General features: G+C 44.2%; 1 protein-coding gene across 9 annotated transcripts in view; it reads left to right on the forward strand.

Annotated features, from left to right (window-relative positions):
* Positions 1–977: 977 nt before the first annotated feature.
* Positions 978–19,096, forward strand: part of GRIP1 (glutamate receptor interacting protein 1) — a 690,600-nt gene continuing 672,481 nt past the window's right edge. For 5 of the 9 annotated variants that reach the window (XM_057741775.1, XM_057741776.1, XM_057741781.1 and 2 more), the window contains exon 1: positions 1,358–1,555. In XM_057741775.1, the coding sequence (XP_057597758.1) occupies positions 1,498–1,555 (58 nt within the window). In that variant the 5' untranslated portion in view covers positions 1,358–1,497. Of the gene's footprint in view, positions 1,556–19,096 lie in introns of all 9 variants that reach the window. The other 4 variants (XM_057741777.1, XM_057741778.1, XM_057741785.1 and 1 more) reach the window with 2 other exon arrangements.

Here is a 19,096-nt window from a genome sequence, read left to right on the forward strand (position 1 = left end):
TGTTTTTTGTAGTTATTACATTTCTCTGGCTGTATGATCATGTTTCCAGGGGAAGAAAGAGAAGCCTGGCGAGAGCCAGCGTCCTCAGTTTGAGAGAGCAAACTGCAGTTCCTCCAGAGGCCAAAATAAACTGCAGGGCAGAGAGAGTCCTAACAGTGCAGTGGTTGGTCCCTGACAACCACAAACCAGTAGTTCTAGCCTGAGGGGCCCCAAATTCTTCCGTCCCCATTCGACACTCAGGAGGTGAAGACTTAGGCATTATCTAGCCGGGCCCCCAGCCTTGAGGCTGATGGATGTCATAACCCCGCAGGACAGTCACCAACTGGCATCAGGTAGACTGTCAGGAGCCCTTGCTAGCATGATCCTTCTGAAATCACCAGCAAGCGCCCCCAGGTCTGGGCGGGATCCTCCAGGCTCTACCGTAAAGCTGCCCCCTCCCCCCTACTTCATTCTTCCCCCGATCTTCTATGAGCCTATGACAGGGGAAAAAACTCATCATAAAACCTGATCATAAAACCCTTCTTACACTTGAAGACAGCAATTAAATAGTCACTCAGCCGAGGTCTCCCGGCTTCATTTACGACAAAAGGCGTTCTCCACTCACGCCCTTCCCACCCCAGCAGGAAACGCATTCCCGGCCCCGGCCGGCGCTGACCACCCCAAAGTTGCGATTTCTCTTAGTTGAGGCCAAAGTTAGCGAATCCGGAGCCGCACAGTCTCGGCTCGGGGGAGGGGGCGGCCGCCCGGGCGGGGGGGGGGGGGGAGCGCGGCGGAAGGAGGGACGAGAGGGAGAGACACTGCCCCCTACTTCAGCGAGGTCGTCGCCCGAGCCGGTGCCGCCGCGGGTGCGGGTGCGGGCAGGGAGGCGCGGCGCGGGCTCGGCGCCAGGCGCGGTACCTGGCAGCCAGGCCGGCCGGCCGCCCGGGGCACGGAGGGTGTGAGCGCGCGCGCCCCCTCCGTGCCCGCTCAGCCTCGCGCGCGTCTCGGGGGAGGCTCCGCCACCCGGCGCCCGGGGAGCCCGCAGCCTCAGTCCTGCCGCCGGCGGAGCTTTGTGCGGCAGCGGCGGCGGCGGCTCCCAGTCCCACCTGCTGGCGGCGGAGAGACAAGGAAGGGGAAGGAGGAGGAGGAGACAGAGGCGGCGGCGCGAGCCCCCTCCCGCCGCCCGCGCCCACCTCCCGGGGGCTCCGCAGTCCCCGCTCTCGGCCTGCGCGCGCCCCCCGCCCCCGGCCCAGCCCGGCCTGCCGGCCACCCCGCGGCCGCCGCGGCCGCAGCCCCTTCTTCCCGGCCGGGCCGCCGCCAGCCCGGAGCCGCCGGCGAGTTTGAGGCGAGCGCGGGGCGCGCGGCGCCGCCTCGATGCGCCCGGGAGTCGCCTCGGCGCCCCAGCCCAGCTGAGCAGCCCCGAGCGCGCCGCGGCCGGCCCGGGAGGGCGAGCGGGGAGGCGCGGCTGGCCCCGGAGACGGCGAGCGAGCTCGAGAGCGGGCGCCGGGAGCCGCCAGCATGCCGGGCTGGAAGAAGAACATCCCCATCTGCCTGCAGGCGGAAGAGCAGGAGCGAGGTGAGCGGGGCGACCGGGCGGGGAGGGCCGGGCAGGGGGGCCGGGCCGGGGGGCCGCCCGGGTGCCCGCCTCTCCCCCGGCTCTCTCCCGACCTGGCCGCGGCCGGCGGGGGAGGGGCGCCGCGCCCTCGGGGGGCGGCGGGCGAGTCCGGGCGGCGGCGTGCGAACTCTGGATCTCTTGCTTTTTGGGGGTGGGGGGGTGCAGAGGAGGGTGCTGCAGCAGGGAACTTTTCGCTTGGGCAAAGATTTTTTTCTGGAGGGGACGTGGGGCCGGGGGGGGAACTCTAGCTTCTCCCTGGCCGGCTCGCACGTGGAGCCCCAGGCGGCTGCTGCGGGGGTAGGTGCTGGGAGGCCGGGGGTGGGGGGTGGGGGGCGCGGGGGGTGCTGCTGTGCTTTAAGTGACTTTTCAAACTTTCCTCCTCCCTCCCGTGGCCGCCTTCGCGGTGTCCCCGCCTCGGGCTGGGCTTTGATGGTGCTGCCTAGCCCAAAGTTGCTGGAGAATCAGCAAGAAGGAGGAGGAGGAAGAGCGTGGGGGCGGAAAGTGGGCGCTGCCGCAGGTCTCCGGAGGGGTAGGGGAGCAGGGGAAGAGCTGTCCCTAGGCCGGGGGTCTGGAGCTGGGAGTGATGCCTCGGAGATGTGTTATGCCCCAGCGCAGTCCCCGCTGTCAAGTTAATACCGCAGGGCTGCGGGCTTTTCATAATTGCTGTCTGTTTTCTTTGTAAAAGGCGGCTCTCGGTGCCAGGTGGCTTGTAGACCTTTTGTGCTTAAGCCTGACAAGTGTCCTGGGCACGTTGCTTTTAAGTGACTTGCGTAGAGGAAAGTTGAAGGCCTTTTGCATCTTCAAGGCTCGGTTCTGTTGAGGTCATTTCATGGTGTTTGGATTGTGCGGAGGTTGGCCTGGGAGTTCAGCTCGGTAACCTGGATATGATGTACTGAGTGCACCAGAATTTCCTCTACGGGCCCCACGGGGCTAGAGGGTTGTGCGCCGTGACTCTGCCAGCATCCAGACGGAGCCTGGCTGCCAAGGGTCCACTAGGGTTTATTCCTCTGCTCCTCCCACCCCGGCCTGCCCTGCTTCGAGGAAAATGCTTTAGAGTTGGAAGGGTTTCAGGATGCTGGGTCCGCATGGGCAGTGTAGCCTTTAGTGCTGAGGTTAAATGATGCTGTGTGGGTGAGTGGGTGGATGAGGAGAGCGGGAGCAGGCCAATCTGGGGACTGGAGAAGGCAGAGTTGTCAGCAGAACTGAATCCAGCTTGATGCGTTGGTATGGAGGGTGGCTTGGTTATGGGCATGCCCAAAGTTTCAGGCTTTGGAAATAATGCCTATTACTGAAGAACCAATGTACGATTTTCAGTTTTTCTCTAGGTGGCATAACCTGTCTTTGGTTTATATCCTGTTTAATGACTCAGGGAATTCTTCCCTTTTTAACCACTTCCTTGTTAGAGATGTGCAGTCACTTTCCAGCACACGTTCTGGTGACCAGACTTAACATTCACCCACTCAAAAGGCACCTCTCCTTTAAAATACTTCTGCTTTTCCCTGTAGTAGATCCTATCTTAAAAGGTGCAAGTAGTAGTACCAATAATTTATAACCAGGTAAAAGCACTAAATGAAAGCCTTCTGTCAAGCGTGGGGTGTCTGTCCTATCAACTAAATGTCACAGTGTACTTGGTGTTAAATGTATCCATTTGCTAAAAAACCGTTGAAGTGCTGTCAACAAGTTTTATCTGAATGCTGAAATGGGTAGATTTTTGGATTGTGACAGAATGTACTTGTACCTCTTTTAGAAATATGTGGTAACTTTGAAAGATGATCACCTAATCTGTTTGGTGGAGATAAGACTGAATTTCCTCCAGAACATAAAAATCTGAGTCAGAAATTGGGTATGCTGCCTTATCTTCTCCAGTAGAGGAAAGCAGGGAACGTTTGTTACTTGGTGTCTTTTTTCACATTAAAAGTTTCTTACTTCTTGCCTATATTATGTGATGCTTTTCTATTTAGTATTGTTTTGGTTTGGTTGTGGTATTTCTTTTTGAGGTCCTGCTTCATTGGGAATGCACAGATATGTGTTTTGTTTCTTTTGAACTCTCCTACCTGGTGTTTGTGTTTCTCTCACACACACACACACACACACACACACACACACGTATGTCTGAGTGAACTGAGCTGTCTACATGGTTTTAATGTATATATCAGAGGACACTGCTTGAGATTGTCTTATCCTTTTGGAAGAATTTTATTGTAAAACAATAAGCAGTTTTCTATTTGCATTTGAAATCAGATTGTATTTAGCTTTTTTCCTTTTAAGTGATTTCAAATAGGGTTGGATTAGGTTCTTGTCAAATATAAACAGAAATATTAAACTATCAAGTTGATTAGGAAAATAACGGACATCGAAGGAACAAATACATTTTAAATTTTGTCTGGGGATAACATGGATCAAAAAGTCAATTTCTAGCATCCTACCATTAAATTCCAAGGTTGGTTGTGCTCATAGAACGATTGTTCTTTCCACAGTCCCTCCATCCCAACCCCAGTTTACATTTAAACATTCCAAAACCCATTATGGAGACTACTCTAGCATAACATTTTTTCATGTAGATTTTATTTAGCTAAATCTCTTTCTGAAACTTAGTACAAATTAATGCAGGCTGCTAGCTTCTTTAAGGACCACATATTTGAACATGTATTTCTTAGCGTTGTTCTTGAAAAAATGCTGATCTCAATTCAGGGAGCCTGCCTTCTTGGTATTGTCACATACTGAGAGAGGTTTGGCCAGTCTCTATGATTTCAGGCCATACCTACACACCATTCATAACTTGGGTTCATCTTGAATGCCTTTGTCAAGATGGTACTGACTGAACTATTGCTACTGCATGCAGTGCTGAGCAGAGAAACTGTAACATATGGGTTGTTGCAGTAAATGAAGTCACTTCCAAAATGACATGTTACGATTCACCCGTGTATGGTACAGATTCACCCAGGTACGATTAAAATTCAGGACACATTTCTCTGTCCTCCCCCCGATTTTCTGCCTGAGCTGATAAACCCAATCCGTTAGAAACCGGCTGATATACTTTTGGGTAAATGTTTTAGGAGAAGAGAAATGATTCTGAAAACTGTTCTGTGTAACATCCCTTCCAGTCAGGTTAAATGAAGTAATTTATGCATTGTTTTAATCAGCTTATTGGCTGATCACGTGTAATAAGAATATAGTTGTTAAGGAAAATCTCAGTATAAAGGGATAGGGGCCTCAGTAATTAATGATGCCTTTCTTTTGCCTTGGAGCTTCCCTACTGATTTGTGTGAACTTGGTTAGTAAATGTCCCTGTGTGTGTATGTGCGTGTGTCTACACATTCTCCAGGGGCAAATGTATGCATTTTGTATAGCTCCCCTTCCTCTTGCCTTTCTATCCTCCTCATAAGTTTTAGAGGTCTGCAAGTGAACTTGAGAACTTCCCTTTGGACTCGTGTAGGAATTGTTGTGTCTGGGGTTTTGCTTCTGTTTTGTCAGATGAGAGTACTTGGATCTTCTTAGATGTTAAGAATTAGTTTTTATAAACTATCTATGAGAAAGCACGGGGGCTTAAATAGTGTGCCTTTATTACATCTTCGGTTTGTTTTGAGATCTGGTGATCCTGCCCCCACGTAACCTGCTTAATAAAAGTCCAATTTGAAATTTGAGTTTGGACTGGGGAGTGCTGTTGGAAAAAGAGAAGGAATCAGAATGCACGGAGTGTCTGCTGTGCGTTGGGCACCGTGTTTGACATTCTGGCATTATTTGGCAGTCCTCACCTGCCAGTAAGGTAGGTGTTATTATTTCCCCGACAGTGGAAGAAACTGATGCTCAGAGAATGAAAAAGTTTGCCTAAAGTTACAAAGTCAAGTCTTAGAGCACCCGTTTCTAAAGAGATAATTCGAAAAAGAAATTATTGCTTTTCCTAAGATGAAGTTTTTCAATTATATTAACTCATAATATCTTATGGTTTTTTTGGACAGAATTTGAATAAACTGCCACCAAATATTTCATTAAGTATTCATAAGAAGAGTTTTGTAGTTATATATACTGAAGAAAAGCTTCCAGAGTATATTTTGGGCTTTTGAAAACCTGATTTTACTAGATAGGTTTACTAACTCTAACTGTAAGGATTGGCATGTCAACATATTTCTAAGTGGAATTATTTGATTAAACTTAAAGAGACTCATGTAAATGAATGGCTTTTCCTCCAAGGACTTGAAATGTTATATAGTTTTCCTTTTTTTCAGAGTATTTGCCATGAAGGCAAGAATTAACAAGAGTTAGGTGTTTTTCCTCACTGTGATGAACTAGGCAACTACTATATTGTTAATAGCCACTGTACATTTGCTCTTTTGCCAACATTTTATTTAATTAAAGTCATCCATCTGAGCTCTCAGCCTGGCTATCTATCAAAGGCCCAGTGGCCAAAGGGACTTCAGAGAATGTTTTCTTCTGCGGCAGTCTGATTGGTTTTGCATGAAGAAAAAAGAAGTATCAACTTGGTAAAAGATATTGAGAATTGAATATCATAGCTTTTAAAATGGTTATATATTAAACGCTGTGTGATGGCTGATGGTTTAAGGCATTTAGGATTTGATCCGTTTATTTTCAGTTAAATTACAATAGTAGTTTAGTAGTACAGAATACAAGAATAGTAGTAATAGAAAGTAACACATCTAACCGAGAATGCTGTTCAAACATGAGCAAAACCTGGGCTTGAATTTAATGTTTTATCTTTTAGGAAGTTTATTTCTTCTTAAATTCAAAGGTGTCCTAAATATAAATATAAAAACCTATTGGTACAGAATTCCGTATTCAAGAAATCTACTTGTTTAGACAGGTCAGTGGCCAAAAGGTGTTGTCAGTTTCATGGAAAAGTTAATGTTCTTTAAATACACCTGCTGATTAAAATGTGCCTGATTGGATTTCTTACCACCTTTCATTTCAACAGTGATCAAACTTTAAGCACCAAATCAGGTGTTGAATAGTATGTGGAGACAAGGCTAGGGTCCTGGATAGATTCCTTCGCCTCATCCAGCAGAGTGGTGGAGGACAAGGTATTTGAAGTCACACAGCAGAGGGCTTAAAGCCACTTCAGCACTTCCTAGCTTTGTGATCTTTTAACTTCTCAAAGTCCTTTTGCTCTGTTCTTTAAAATGAAGACAAGTAACATCTACCTCATGGGAGGAGTAAATGAAATTAACAAGTGTGGAGGGGGAATTTCTGTCAGTACCTTGTATATAGTTCAAGGCTCAGTAATGGTAACTGGTATTATTTCTAGGATACCTTGATATAGATCTGTAAACTTGACACCTCAAGGTGCCCTGATGATGAAATGATGAGTTTTTCTTCTTTAAAAACCTCATAAACCAGTAAAAAAGAAATTTTACTGTTTTGTGAAAAGCTGTGCTGAAACACAGAGCTTTATGAGGCTAAGGTCTTTGATATATTCTAGTCTGTCTCTCATGAAGAAGAAACTCCAGTGTAGGGAGAAATGTGCCCAAGGCTACATTTCATACATTTAGTAAACATTTATTGACAACTAACTGACATGCTGGGTGCTGGGGATGAGAAAATCATCATTTTCACTGCCAGGGAGATTATTATGTATAGTTATAGAGTCATGGATATGATAGCCTCTCTCCTCCTGTACAGATTAGGGCTGGGGGAGCAGAGAAGAGGGGTTGAATGTGCTGAGCGCAGGTGGGAAGAGGGAAGCTTCTGAGGATGCTCTCAAAGAAGGTGGCATGGAGGAAGTGTTAAAGGACTTCAAGAAAGGGGACGAGTTCAGGAGGTTGGGAGGGTGTGTGAGGACAGATCTTTCAGGCAAGGGACATGGTGTGTTCCAAAGCATTATGGAATAAAATATTCTAAGAACCACTACTGGTTTCTTAAGGGCTTGAAGTATAGAATATGAACATGCATATGTACTGTGGAGTAAGAACACGTATTTCCCCAGGAGGTGGGGAAACTGGGTGGGAAGGTGAGACTATGTTCGGAAGGACTTTGTATGCCAGGTGGCAGAGTTCAGATTGTATCCAACAGGCGATGAGGAGTTAATGGAAGTATTTCCAGCAGAGGAGTGAGGGAATCAGATTTGCCTCGTAGGAAGGTCATCTTCGTAGCAAGGAGGAAAGATTAGAAAAAGGAGGGACTGGAGAGGTGGGAATCAAGTAGGAGGCTGCTGCCCTGTTGCAGGCCGTGCAGAGATGTTCAGGAGGAGGACTTGGTGAGCAGGTGACCGTAGGAAATGTGACGGGCGGGGGTCTCCGGTGGAGGTAGTGATTAGATTCACAGGTGTGGCTTGAGACCCAGGACCTTGATGCAAAGCCTGGTATTCTTTCCACTACATGTTGCCTTTCTTTACTCCCTTCTCCTCAGTCTGTGTAGGGGAAAAATGTGAACATAATCTGGTAGGATAATGTAAAAATAGATGACCACCAAAGTTATTGGGTACCAGGTTGGGTCATGATGATAGCTTAATATGCCCTAGTTTTTCCTTTTAATTATATAAAATTCAGATACTGTCTAATCCTAAAGGAAAAGTATTATCTTGTACACTATTATCTAGTACACTTATCTGCTAATACTAATCTGGAATTTAAAGTGATTTTTTTTTTTTTACTGAAAAAGAGAAAAGTGGTAGTTATTATCTTATAGAAATATCTTCCCCTAGTAACAGCATTGGGTGGGGTTTAAAAAATCATTATTTTCTGAAAACAACTAAATTGTCTTTGAATAGAGTTTAAAAATAAGTTTTCTGTTGGACTCAAAATTAGCAAAGTGGGTTCAAGTCCTCTCTTGGCCACGTTCTTCATTACCTCTAGGCCCAGCCTGCCTCTCTGAACCTCCATTTTCATATCTGAAAGTAGCGATGATTCTTGGCATACTAACCTCCTAAAGTTGTTAGGGGGTGAAAACTATGATTGCTACTTGCTTATATTACAAAGGGAAGAAGTTGTTGAAAGACTGAGATTCTTATAGCACGTCTATTAGCTGGCCGTTTCTGGATGGGGGTGTTATTTGCATAACTTCTGTTTCATAAACTGGAAGCTTTCATTAAAGAATCTAATTCTTAGTCTTCCAAAATGAAGTTCAGATATGTTATGAGGTTCCCCCCTTAGGCTCCCATTTATAAGAAAATAACTCAAGTGATGTAACTAAATTATAATACTTACACACAGGACGCGTGCTTCTTGGTGGCAGCCTCTCTCCCCACTGCACTCGGAAAAGTCCAGCTCAGGTGCTGAGTGCACCTGGCCACCACTTTCTCTTCAGTTTCTGCTGCTCTCCAGTCCAGGCTTCTGACCTCAACCCCGTGCCCAAGACACCATCACTTCTCAGATTCAAATCATGTATGGAACCTTTTTAAAGAAGAAAAAATTTTTGCACTCCTCCGCTGCTGACTTTATTTCTGTTATGTTACTTAAATATGTACTAACGTACTAACTAGTTACTAACTGGTAACTAACTAGGAGTAATTAACGTACTAACTAGGTGTAAACTCCTGATGCTTATAGTTCTCCTACAGCCACAGAGTCAAAACAGATTTTACCAATGAAATGTAGACAGAACTACCAAAAAAGTCAATAACTTTCAAATGAACAACACTTATTTCATGTGACTTGATATTTGTGCCTGAAACGAAATTCTGTCTTGTAGTGTGAATATGGTACCTGCTGCTATGGAAAGTGGTATCATCACTTTTTCTCTAGTTGAACTCCCATGGAATGTTGGTCTTAACAGTCTCATGTCACTGGTCTTTCCTGGGCATGAACATGTCATTTGCTTGTGAAGTCCTATATTCTCATTGGTCTCTTTTGCACCATCGTGATCCTAGATACAGACCCCAGTATTGGCAGTGCGGTTGCTAGTAGTATTAGGCTGATCTACATTAGTACTCCTTAGACTGCTCAGGGTGAAGGGCTGTTTTTCCTGCAGGCTGATATGTGGCCTGTAGTGACTGCATCATGTGAAACTCCCCACCTGGGTCTGACCACACCTGCACTTGCCTGTGTCCTGTTCGATGAGATGAGCCCATTCATCGTGGACATAGATGTTGGGGCAATGCCAAGTTCCTGTAGGAATTTCTAAACACCTACCCTCATTTTCAGTATTCCTCTCACCGTGGGTGGGTCATAGCCGTTTCCTGACCGGCACCGTCTGCAGACCACACTTTGCATAGAACTGGTTTAGAATGTGTTTATGTAGCTGGGGTTGGGAAGCGGAGTTCAGAAGGATGCATGTATGTGTGTGTGAAAACGGACGCGCTACTTTTAAAATAAACAAATGCAACATAATTTATTTTCTACAGCTGCTTTCACTTTGTCCTCAAGGTACCAGTCCCACTGAAGATGGAAAACACCTGATCTTGTCCATTAAGTGCACGTTAATCTCCAGGTTAAAGACTCTTCGGTGGTTTCGTTTCTCAAGGGTTTTCCCTTCTCTCATTCCCAAGATGGCGTTCGGGTGAACGGGAAAGCTCGGTATCCTTGGGATCCTGGGTGGAGGGCATTTTATTCATTGTGTGACCCTCACCGCATCCACTGCTTTGGAGTTGGCATGCTTGGTGACTGGCGTTGTGCCCTCGTAGCCACTGAAATGAGACTGTTCCCATTTGGTCTTTGAATGTCATCCCGGCAGCTGATTTGGGCTTCCTGGACCTTACCGTTGAGTCCGATTTTGTAAGATCCTTATAGCCTGTGACCGTTCTGTCAAAACCCAGGGCTTTTCTAGGTTCTAGTCCTGTCAACATTTCCATATCCCTCCTGGGAGCCAGAGAACACAACCATTTGCCCTGAATCATTGTGGAGTTTGTGATATCTTGGGAAGAGCCTGTCTTACGGCACCTTCTGCGTATATTGCCACTGTATTGTCCCAGTGCCACCTTGAATTCTGCCTGTGCCCAGTAAGGGACCTTCATGCTAGCGAGAGGGGTTGTTGGTCAGAATGTTGACTGATGTCCTCAAAACTAAACAGGTGTTAGTTTTTCCTTCCTTTTGTACTTGTCACAAGTCGAATTCTTGTAGGGTATTGGATACTTACATATGATCTTTTGTCCTTCCCTTCTTTTTTTCCTTCTTTCTCTGCTGTCCCAGATATTTGGAGTGGCTTAAATGACTTGACAACTTAAAACTGGAAGAGACATGAGTCAGCAGGGTAAATAGGTGATAAGGGGGAAGAGTCCAGTAGGCCATCATTAGGTGGGCATCTGTCCCTAAGATCTGAATGTCGGGGAGAAAAGATACAGAGAAGAACTGTCTAACAGCCTAGAGATAATGTAGCTTGAGGCTGGCGAGTAATTTTCACCAATACCTTCTCTCGGGCTACCTGTACACAAACTTTCTCACTTAATAGTTTTATTAGAAATCTGCCTTTTGTATTTCATCAGCAAATGTGTGATCATGAGAACTGACATGTTTCTTCTTGTGGTTGGTCGTGTAATTGCAGTGTGCGTTTTCTGTTAAATATTGATGTATTTTAAAGGTTTACTTCGTATTTTGTATAGAGGTCTTTAGAAGAGATTACTAGGTGTAGTCAAGACTTTTTGTATGAATTCATGTTAGAATTAATAAATATATTTTCTTTACTGGTGAAGGGTTCACTTTTGCTTTCACAGCTGTTGAAGTTAGCAGACAATATGAAAATTTGATAGTTTGACAGCATAAGTTACTAGAGTTGTCTTTTTTAGGTATAGTTCATCATTTCAGAAAAAGTTAATGAATGTAGCCTTTACCTGTTAGCACATTAAAAATAACAAACAGTGGAAAATAACATAGGTAAACATTCAGATAATAATGTAGTAGATATTTATTTGTTCGTGTATTCTGGTATGTAATCTGTGAATAGCTTTCCTCCTTGGTACCTTCTGATGTCAGGTATTTCTCCCGTTACCAATATTCAGAATTTCCATTGAAAAAGACTGGGACGAGTATAATATCCTCAGCTTAGATTGTCATCAGGGTTTCTACCTTGCCCTCTTCCGAAGTGTCAGGATTGTTGCTTAAAAGAGAGTGACATTTAAAATTAGGTTTTTCAGATGAATTCAAGTGTTTCTTTTTAAATATGTAATTTTCTAGTATGTGCAGAGCACATTTTCATTAGATGAGAACCTTGAACAAGGGAATATAAATTTAGTTTCTTTGTTACTATTTCACTTTTTCCCCCCTCTATAATTTTAGTTAAGAGAATAAAAATTTGCCAGGCTAGAGTCAGACACCTGTAGTGCTGCATCTACTAAGAAATAAGAAAGCACCTCATCTGGCTTTCTAGTGAATATATACATACCAGCAAAGAGTAGTGCTAGTGTTTTCACCAAGTCATATAAATTATCAGGTATAATCTGGACTCTGCATTCAGTGACTGCGTTTACTCAGAATCCTACCCTCAGCCTCTGCTGCTCATACTAAAAAAAGGAGGGAGGGCGGTGTATCAGTCTGCTTGTGCTGCCATAACAAAATACCACAGGCTGGGAGGCTGAAACAGCAGAAATGTATTTTCTTACCGTTCTGGAGGCTAGAAGTCCTTGATCAGGGTGTCAGCACGGCCAGTTTCAGGTGAGAGCACTCTTCCTGGGTTGCCAGGGGCTGCCTCCTCACTGTGTGTGCTCACATGGCCTTCCTTTGGAGCATGCATGATGTCAGGGGGTGGGGGTGGCGAGAGTTCTCTACTGTTTCTTCTTTTAAGGACACTGATCCTGTGGGGTCAGGGCCCCACTCTTATGACATCATTTAACGTTAATTATTTCTTGGGAGCCCTGTCTGCAGGTATAGTCATACTGTGGGTGAGGGGTTGTAACATATGAATTTGGCAGGGTTGGGAGGGGGAGACGCAAACATTCAGTCCATAACAGGTGGGCACAGAAGACCGATCAGCGGTTTAGTTAATGTTCCTATAAATTTCATCTTTAAGTGTCTGGAAACTGTTCTCTTGCACAGAAAATGGTATACTCATTGCTTCCTCTGTGCCCTCAGGTGGCAGCAGTTTTCTCTCACATACCCCTGGAGGAGGTGTAGAAGATCCTCTTTGTCCTTCTTTGCTACTTCCAGACTGTTTTTCCCTCCTTCCTAAAAATTCTGAATTTTGAGTCTCATGCCATCAGACCGCACAAACCATGATTCCCCCTTGGCACAGCCACGTCCTGCGGTCTTTGGCCACTTTCATTCCTGCCTCACTCTTACTTCTTCCAGCCCTACTTCTGTCATGATTCTTGTGACTTCATTTTCATGTAAACTGTCCCTCTAGTCTCTTCATTTCTCAGTCCTGTGTCCTCCTCTTTCATCTGTTATATCAGCCACGTGGCCACACTCTAGACCAGCAGTTCTCAAGCTTTCAGAGGGTCTGTTATTTCCATGACAGTACTCAGACATTCATTGCTGTTTGAACTTTCATGCTCTCGAGTGCACAGTAGTTTTCAGAGGTTACATGATGTGTGATGAACATCTTCATTCTGGCAGCTAGTGGAATGTGTACTTGTACATTCTTAACGTTTAGAGATTTTCTGTTTGAATTTTAATATGGTAAATATGAATAGACCCAACCCATGTAACCAGAAACTTTTTGGAGTGCTCACTTATTTTGAGGAATGTGGTAAAGCCATCCTGAGACCCACGTAGTTGAGAGCTGCTGCCCTCAACCTTGTCACTGCCAGTGACTGCGCCCCTCTGTCTCCTCTTCGGGCATCCTGCTCTCCAGTTGGCACCCATCTTTCTAACTCAGCCTCTGTGACCCTGACTCCAGTAATCCTCAGTCCCACTAGGACCTGAAACCCATTGAACGCCGCTCACTTTTCACTATTCCACACCCCTCTCTCGTCCTCTTTTCCCTTCTTCCCAGCTTCAGTTCCTTTGTATTTCATGTAATCAGTCTCTTGGGTGTACTCTTTTTTTTTTTTTTTTTTTTTTCTGGCCACAACAGAGTAATTGGTACTGGACTTACCCTCATACCACAAACAACTATAAAACTGGATAAAATACACAAAGCAATTACTTTCAAACACTGGACAGAGGTAAAGCAGAACTGTAATCCTTGAGAGAAAGGAAATAGATAAGGTGAGCCCCATATTTATCCTGGCTCTCTGACTGGGGACCATTTTAAAAAGCCAAGTAGAAATTGTAATATTAAAAGGAAAATATCTGAGGTAAAAAATTAACTGGGTGAGATCAATAGGTGACTGGAGTCTTGGGTGCATTCTTAATCTCCTCTTCCATGTTGTAGGACTCATCTAGAAAACCTGGTTAAACTCCACTTTCTAACACCCTAATTTCTGCCACCTGCGTTTCATATGGTTGGGGGGAAAAACACTCAGCCACGGTGACTGATTTCACTTTAATTTCAAGATTGCTACACTCAAATGCACCTTTAGGGCTGCTGGGTTGTCAGGCTACGTTTGCTTGGTCTTCATTGATGCCTCTGCTCTCCTAGATGACTGATACTCCCGCTATCTCTCCTCCCTCCTCACATCTTCACCGCCTCTGCTTCCATTCTCACCCTTTGTTAAAGACTTTGCTTCCTATCTCGCGTAGGAAATAAAAGCCATTAGAAGGAACTCCTGCTTGCATCTGTGGCCATGTATTCTGTCTTCACTCCTGCTACTGTGGTTGAACTGCGTGCTTTTATTCAAGAGCAGCCTTCCATTTGTGCATCAGATCCCATGCCCTTGTGCCCCTTCCAGGACGTGGCACCAGCATATTCTCTGTCTCTCCAGCATCATTCGTTTCCCCCTTTACTGAATTATTGCCATTCAACTATGACGTTATTTCACCCACTTAAAAAAACAACCCTCTCTCGACTCCCACTCTCTCCAGTTACCACTCTACTTTTCTGCTTCTCTTCAAAGCAAAATCCCTTGAGAAATTTGTCTGTATTCACTCTTTAATATTGAATAGTTCTCCTCTTGTTTTCTCTTGAACCTAGTCCAGTCCAGTGTTTGTACCCTATTCTATCTCCTTCTGCCAAGATGACCAGTGATCTCCATATTGTTAAGCCTACTATTTAATTCTCAGTCCCATATTACCTGACCAGTCAGAAGCATTTGAGATAATTAACTATTCCCCTCCTGGAAGCACTTTATTCACTTGTCCTCTAGACTGTCACGTTGTCCTACTTCCCTTCCTCCCTCATTGGTCACTCCATCTTAGTTTTCTTTGGATGATTTTTTTTCTTAAGTCCCTGATGTGCATATATTGGAGTGCACCAGGATTTGGTCTTTGTGCTGCCTCCTCTTTTGCGCTGTCATCCAGTCTCATCAATATGTGATACTTTCGAAATTTGTATCTCCAGTCTGGTCCTTTTCCTGAACTCTAGGCTTCCCTGTTCATGGGACTTTCAGCATCTTCATTTTTTTTTTTAACTCTTTATTGGCATACAGTTGCTTTACACTGTTGTGCCAATTTTTGCTGTACAACACAGTGAATTGGCTGTATTTATACATATATCTCCATATCCCCTCCCTCCCGTGACTCCTTCCTACCTTCCCTATCCCAGCCCTCTAAGTCATCACCCATGATTGAGTTGATCTCCCTGTGTTATGCAGCAGCTTCCCACTAGCTATCTGTTTTACGTTTGGTCGTGTATATATGTCAATGCTACTCTCTCACTTTGTCCCGGCTTCCCCTTTGCACCCCCCAACCCCCCTCTGTGTGTCCTCAAGTCTGTTCTCTACATCTGCATCTTTATTCTTGCCCTGTCACTGGGTTCATCTGTCCCATTTTTTTTTAAGATTCCATATATATGAGTTAGCATACAGTATTTGTTTTTCTCTTTCTGGCTTACTTCACTCTGTATGACAGACTCTAGGTCTGTCCACCTCATTACATATAGCTCCATTTCATTCCTTTTTATGGCTGAGTAATATTCCATCGTATATATGTGCCACATCTACTTTATCTGTTCATCTGTTGATGGGCATTTTGGTTGATTCCATGTCCTGGCTATTGTACATAGTGCTGCAATGAACACTATGGTACATGTTTCTTTTTGGATTATGGTTTTCTCTGGGTATATGCCCAGTAGTGGGATTGCTAGGTCATATGGTAGTTCAATTTTTAGTTTTTTGAGGAACCTCTGTACTATTTTCCATAGTGGCTGTACCAATTTACATTCCCACCAACAGTGCAGGAGGGTTCCCTTTTCTGCACACCCTCTCCAGCATTTATTGTTTCTAGGTTATTTGATGGTGGCCATTCTGACTGGTGTGAGGTGACACCTCACTGTGGCTTTGACTTGCATTTCTCTAATGATTAGTGATGTTGAGCATCTTTTCATGTGTTTGTTAGCCGTCTGCATGGCTTCTTTGGAGAAATGTCTGTTTAGGTCTTCTGCCCATTTGTGGATTGGGTTATTTTCTTTTTTGGTATTAAGCTGCATGAGCTGCTTGTCTATTTTGGAGATTAATCCTTTGTCCGTTGCTCCGTTGGCAAGTATTTTCTCCCATTCTGAGGGTTGCCTTCTTGTCTTGTTTATGGTTTCTTTTGCTGCAGCATCTTCATTTGAATGTAACAGGCAGGCAAGCAGCTTACCTAACATATCCAAACTCAAGCTCCTTGTTCTCTCCCTCAAACCTGCTCCTCTCTGGGGTTCCCCATCTTTGTAAATGGCGCATCCATCTTACCACTTGCTCATGTCAGAGCCCTTGGTATCTTCTTGGGAACCTCTGTTTCCCTCACACTCTGCATGCAGCCTGTCAGAAAGTCCTGGTTGGCTCCACCTTCAGAATGTATCTAGAATCTGACCTTTGTCATCCACCTCTGCCACGTCCAACGCGGTTCAAGCCACTGGCATCTGTATGTACGTGGATTACTGCATTCTCCTCTGAACTAGGGTTTCTGTTTGTCCCCTTGTCCTCTGTTCTGACAGCTATTTTGTGCACAGCAGTCATAGTGATCCTTCTAAAATATGTGAGATCTGCTCACAACACTTCAGTGGCTTTCCATCTTGCTCAGAGTAAAAGCCAAAGGATTAGGCCCTCCATAGCAAGGCTCTCTGTTGTCCACTTGTCCTTGTTTCCCCATACTCACCCCTCACTTGCTCTACCCCAGGCACCCTGGCCTTAGAATCACCCAGTTTGTTCCTGTCTCAGGGTCTTTCTTTGCCCTTGCTCCTCCCTTTGTCTGTGTGACACCCTCTCTCATCTTCTTCAAGTCTTGGCATAAACGTCATGTTCTTAGTGAGCCCTCCCCTCACAACCTTATTTGAAATTGCAACCTCCCCAACACTCCTCCTCTCTTTTCCTTGCTTTCAGTTCTTCCATAGCACCCTAGGACGTACTATTTCTTTTACTTACTTACGTGTGTATTGTATATGCCTATTGCTTATTGTTAATGGAAGCTCCACGAGAGCAGGGATTTTATCTGTTTTGTTAGTGCTCTATCCCCAGCACGCAGTAGGTGCTCAGTAAATATCTGTTGAATGAATTGAGGTTCCAAGGCAGTGATACTAAGAAAACAAGAGAAATGGTTTTTAGATGATGGAGTAGTTATGTTCCTACTTACATTTTGCTTTCAGGGTTTGCATTTGAGCTTTAAGCATCTTGATTCCAGGGGAACTTCGAACCAGGTACAATTTTAGTGCCAGAACCATATCATTCCTTGTCTCCCCTTTGGGGTTGAAGAAGAAGATGGCAGATGAGCAGAGAGTTTCCCTTCCATTACTGGCAATCTGTGGCCTGGCCCTTGAAAAGTGCTCTTTAATGTCTTAAAGGGGTAAATATTTTCTGCTAGAATATACCTCTGTCGATGATATAGTTGGTGTTGTAAAGCAGAAAAATGAGAGGAATGTTTTACAGTGGACATCTTTTTCCTGATGTTCTGAAGTATGATTGCTATGTCAGCAGCTATGTTGTAGTCTTATTTGTGTCCACCCCGCCTACTGTGGGGACAAGGCACTGTGTAGATATTTAATATTTGTGAAATGAATGAATAAATGAGACAAAATGAGTTGACATAATGAAAAGTCCTGGTACGAAGGAAATAAACCTATCTGCTCCCCTCTATCTAGAGGCAAAAACTAGGTATAAGATAAGAGTAGAGTATATTACCACTTGGTACCAGGACACATCATGCAATTGCTTTAAATGAAAAAATAATTTTTGTTTTTGTTCTGCATAGTATTTGAAGAAGTTGTGCCAAGGACAAGGTGTTTTTAAAACATAAATCTGAATAGTTTACGTATTTCCTTATCTCTACTTTTTTTTTCATTCTTGACTCTTAGAAGAGAACTGAAGGCAGTAGCTTTCTAACAGCCTCCTTCTGGTCCTAGATAAGTCCAGTTGGTTTTACCAAGTGTGTAATAACATTCCAGTAAAATGAAGATTAGTATATTTTGCCCTACTTTTTCTAAGCCAATTCATTGTACTCTAATGCAGTGAAATAAAAAATGGCCTTTAATTGAATAATTTATTATGTCATTTGTTTTTTTCTTAACATGAAACACAGGAAGTAGTACTTAATCAATTTCCTTGCTTGTTACTGAAACCAAAGGGCTGCATAGTTATATGGCAAACCTATTAGGCAATGGTTTCCTAAAATATATGTATTTTAGAAAAACATTTATAATATTATTATATAGCATCATTCTTTTTCTTTTTTTGGCTGCACCGCATAGCATTTGCGATCTTAGTTCCGTAGCCAGGGATCAGACCCATGCCCCCTGCTGTGAAAGTGTGGCGTCTTAACCACTGGACCACCAGGAAAGTCCCTATATAACATCATTCTTTGTTCTAAGGCTGTGTTTCAGATGTACATGCACTCTTAACTAATAGAACATTTTTTCTTTAGATATGGTTGGTTGCATGGTAGATAATCTCAAATTGCAGCATAAGCATGAATCATACCTAGATAAAGGAAACCGATTTAATGCAGTTGTCCCTCCCCACAAAGCATCTCTTTAACAACTAATTTTCCTAGGCTCCTATTACATGTAAACTGTCATTTGCTTGTGTATCAGTGATTCTTTATCCTCACAAAATCCCTGCTTTATCTCTTTCTAAATTCCCAATGTATTTGCTTGATTTCCCTCCTCACCTCCCAATATTAGGATATCAGAATAATGATCAGTTCTGCTACTTCCGTATTTTTTTGTTGTTGCTGTTATGCCAGGTGCGAAAAGTCTCAGGCATTCAGTAATCACTTGTCGATTGACTGATCTAAAGCCCTACACCTCCTGCAGACTTTAACTTAAAGAAGACTCCCAAATGACTCAAAGGCCCCTCATGGGTTCCTCATCATGTCAGTTAGATTTGGGATGTATGCAGCAGATGAGGAAAAATACCCAGTGATCAAAATTTTACTTTCTATTATGGGAAAACAGTTCAGGAAACTTGATTATACTGCAGGATAATTAGAGATTTTGGCTTTTAGAATCAGAATTGAATTTAAATACTGACTCCTACACTAACTGGCTCTTTGGTCTTAGATAAATTATTTGACTTCTCAATTTCTTCCTTTTTAAAAAGACCATAATGACACCCACTCTGCAGGTTGTAGTAAAAAGACCATAACGACACCTACTCTGCAGGTTGTAGTA

This window comes from Hippopotamus amphibius, chromosome 7, assembly GCF_030028045.1.
Source record: "Hippopotamus amphibius kiboko isolate mHipAmp2 chromosome 7, mHipAmp2.hap2, whole genome shotgun sequence".
In the NCBI taxonomy this organism is placed as follows: Eukaryota; Metazoa; Chordata; class Mammalia; order Artiodactyla; family Hippopotamidae; genus Hippopotamus; species Hippopotamus amphibius.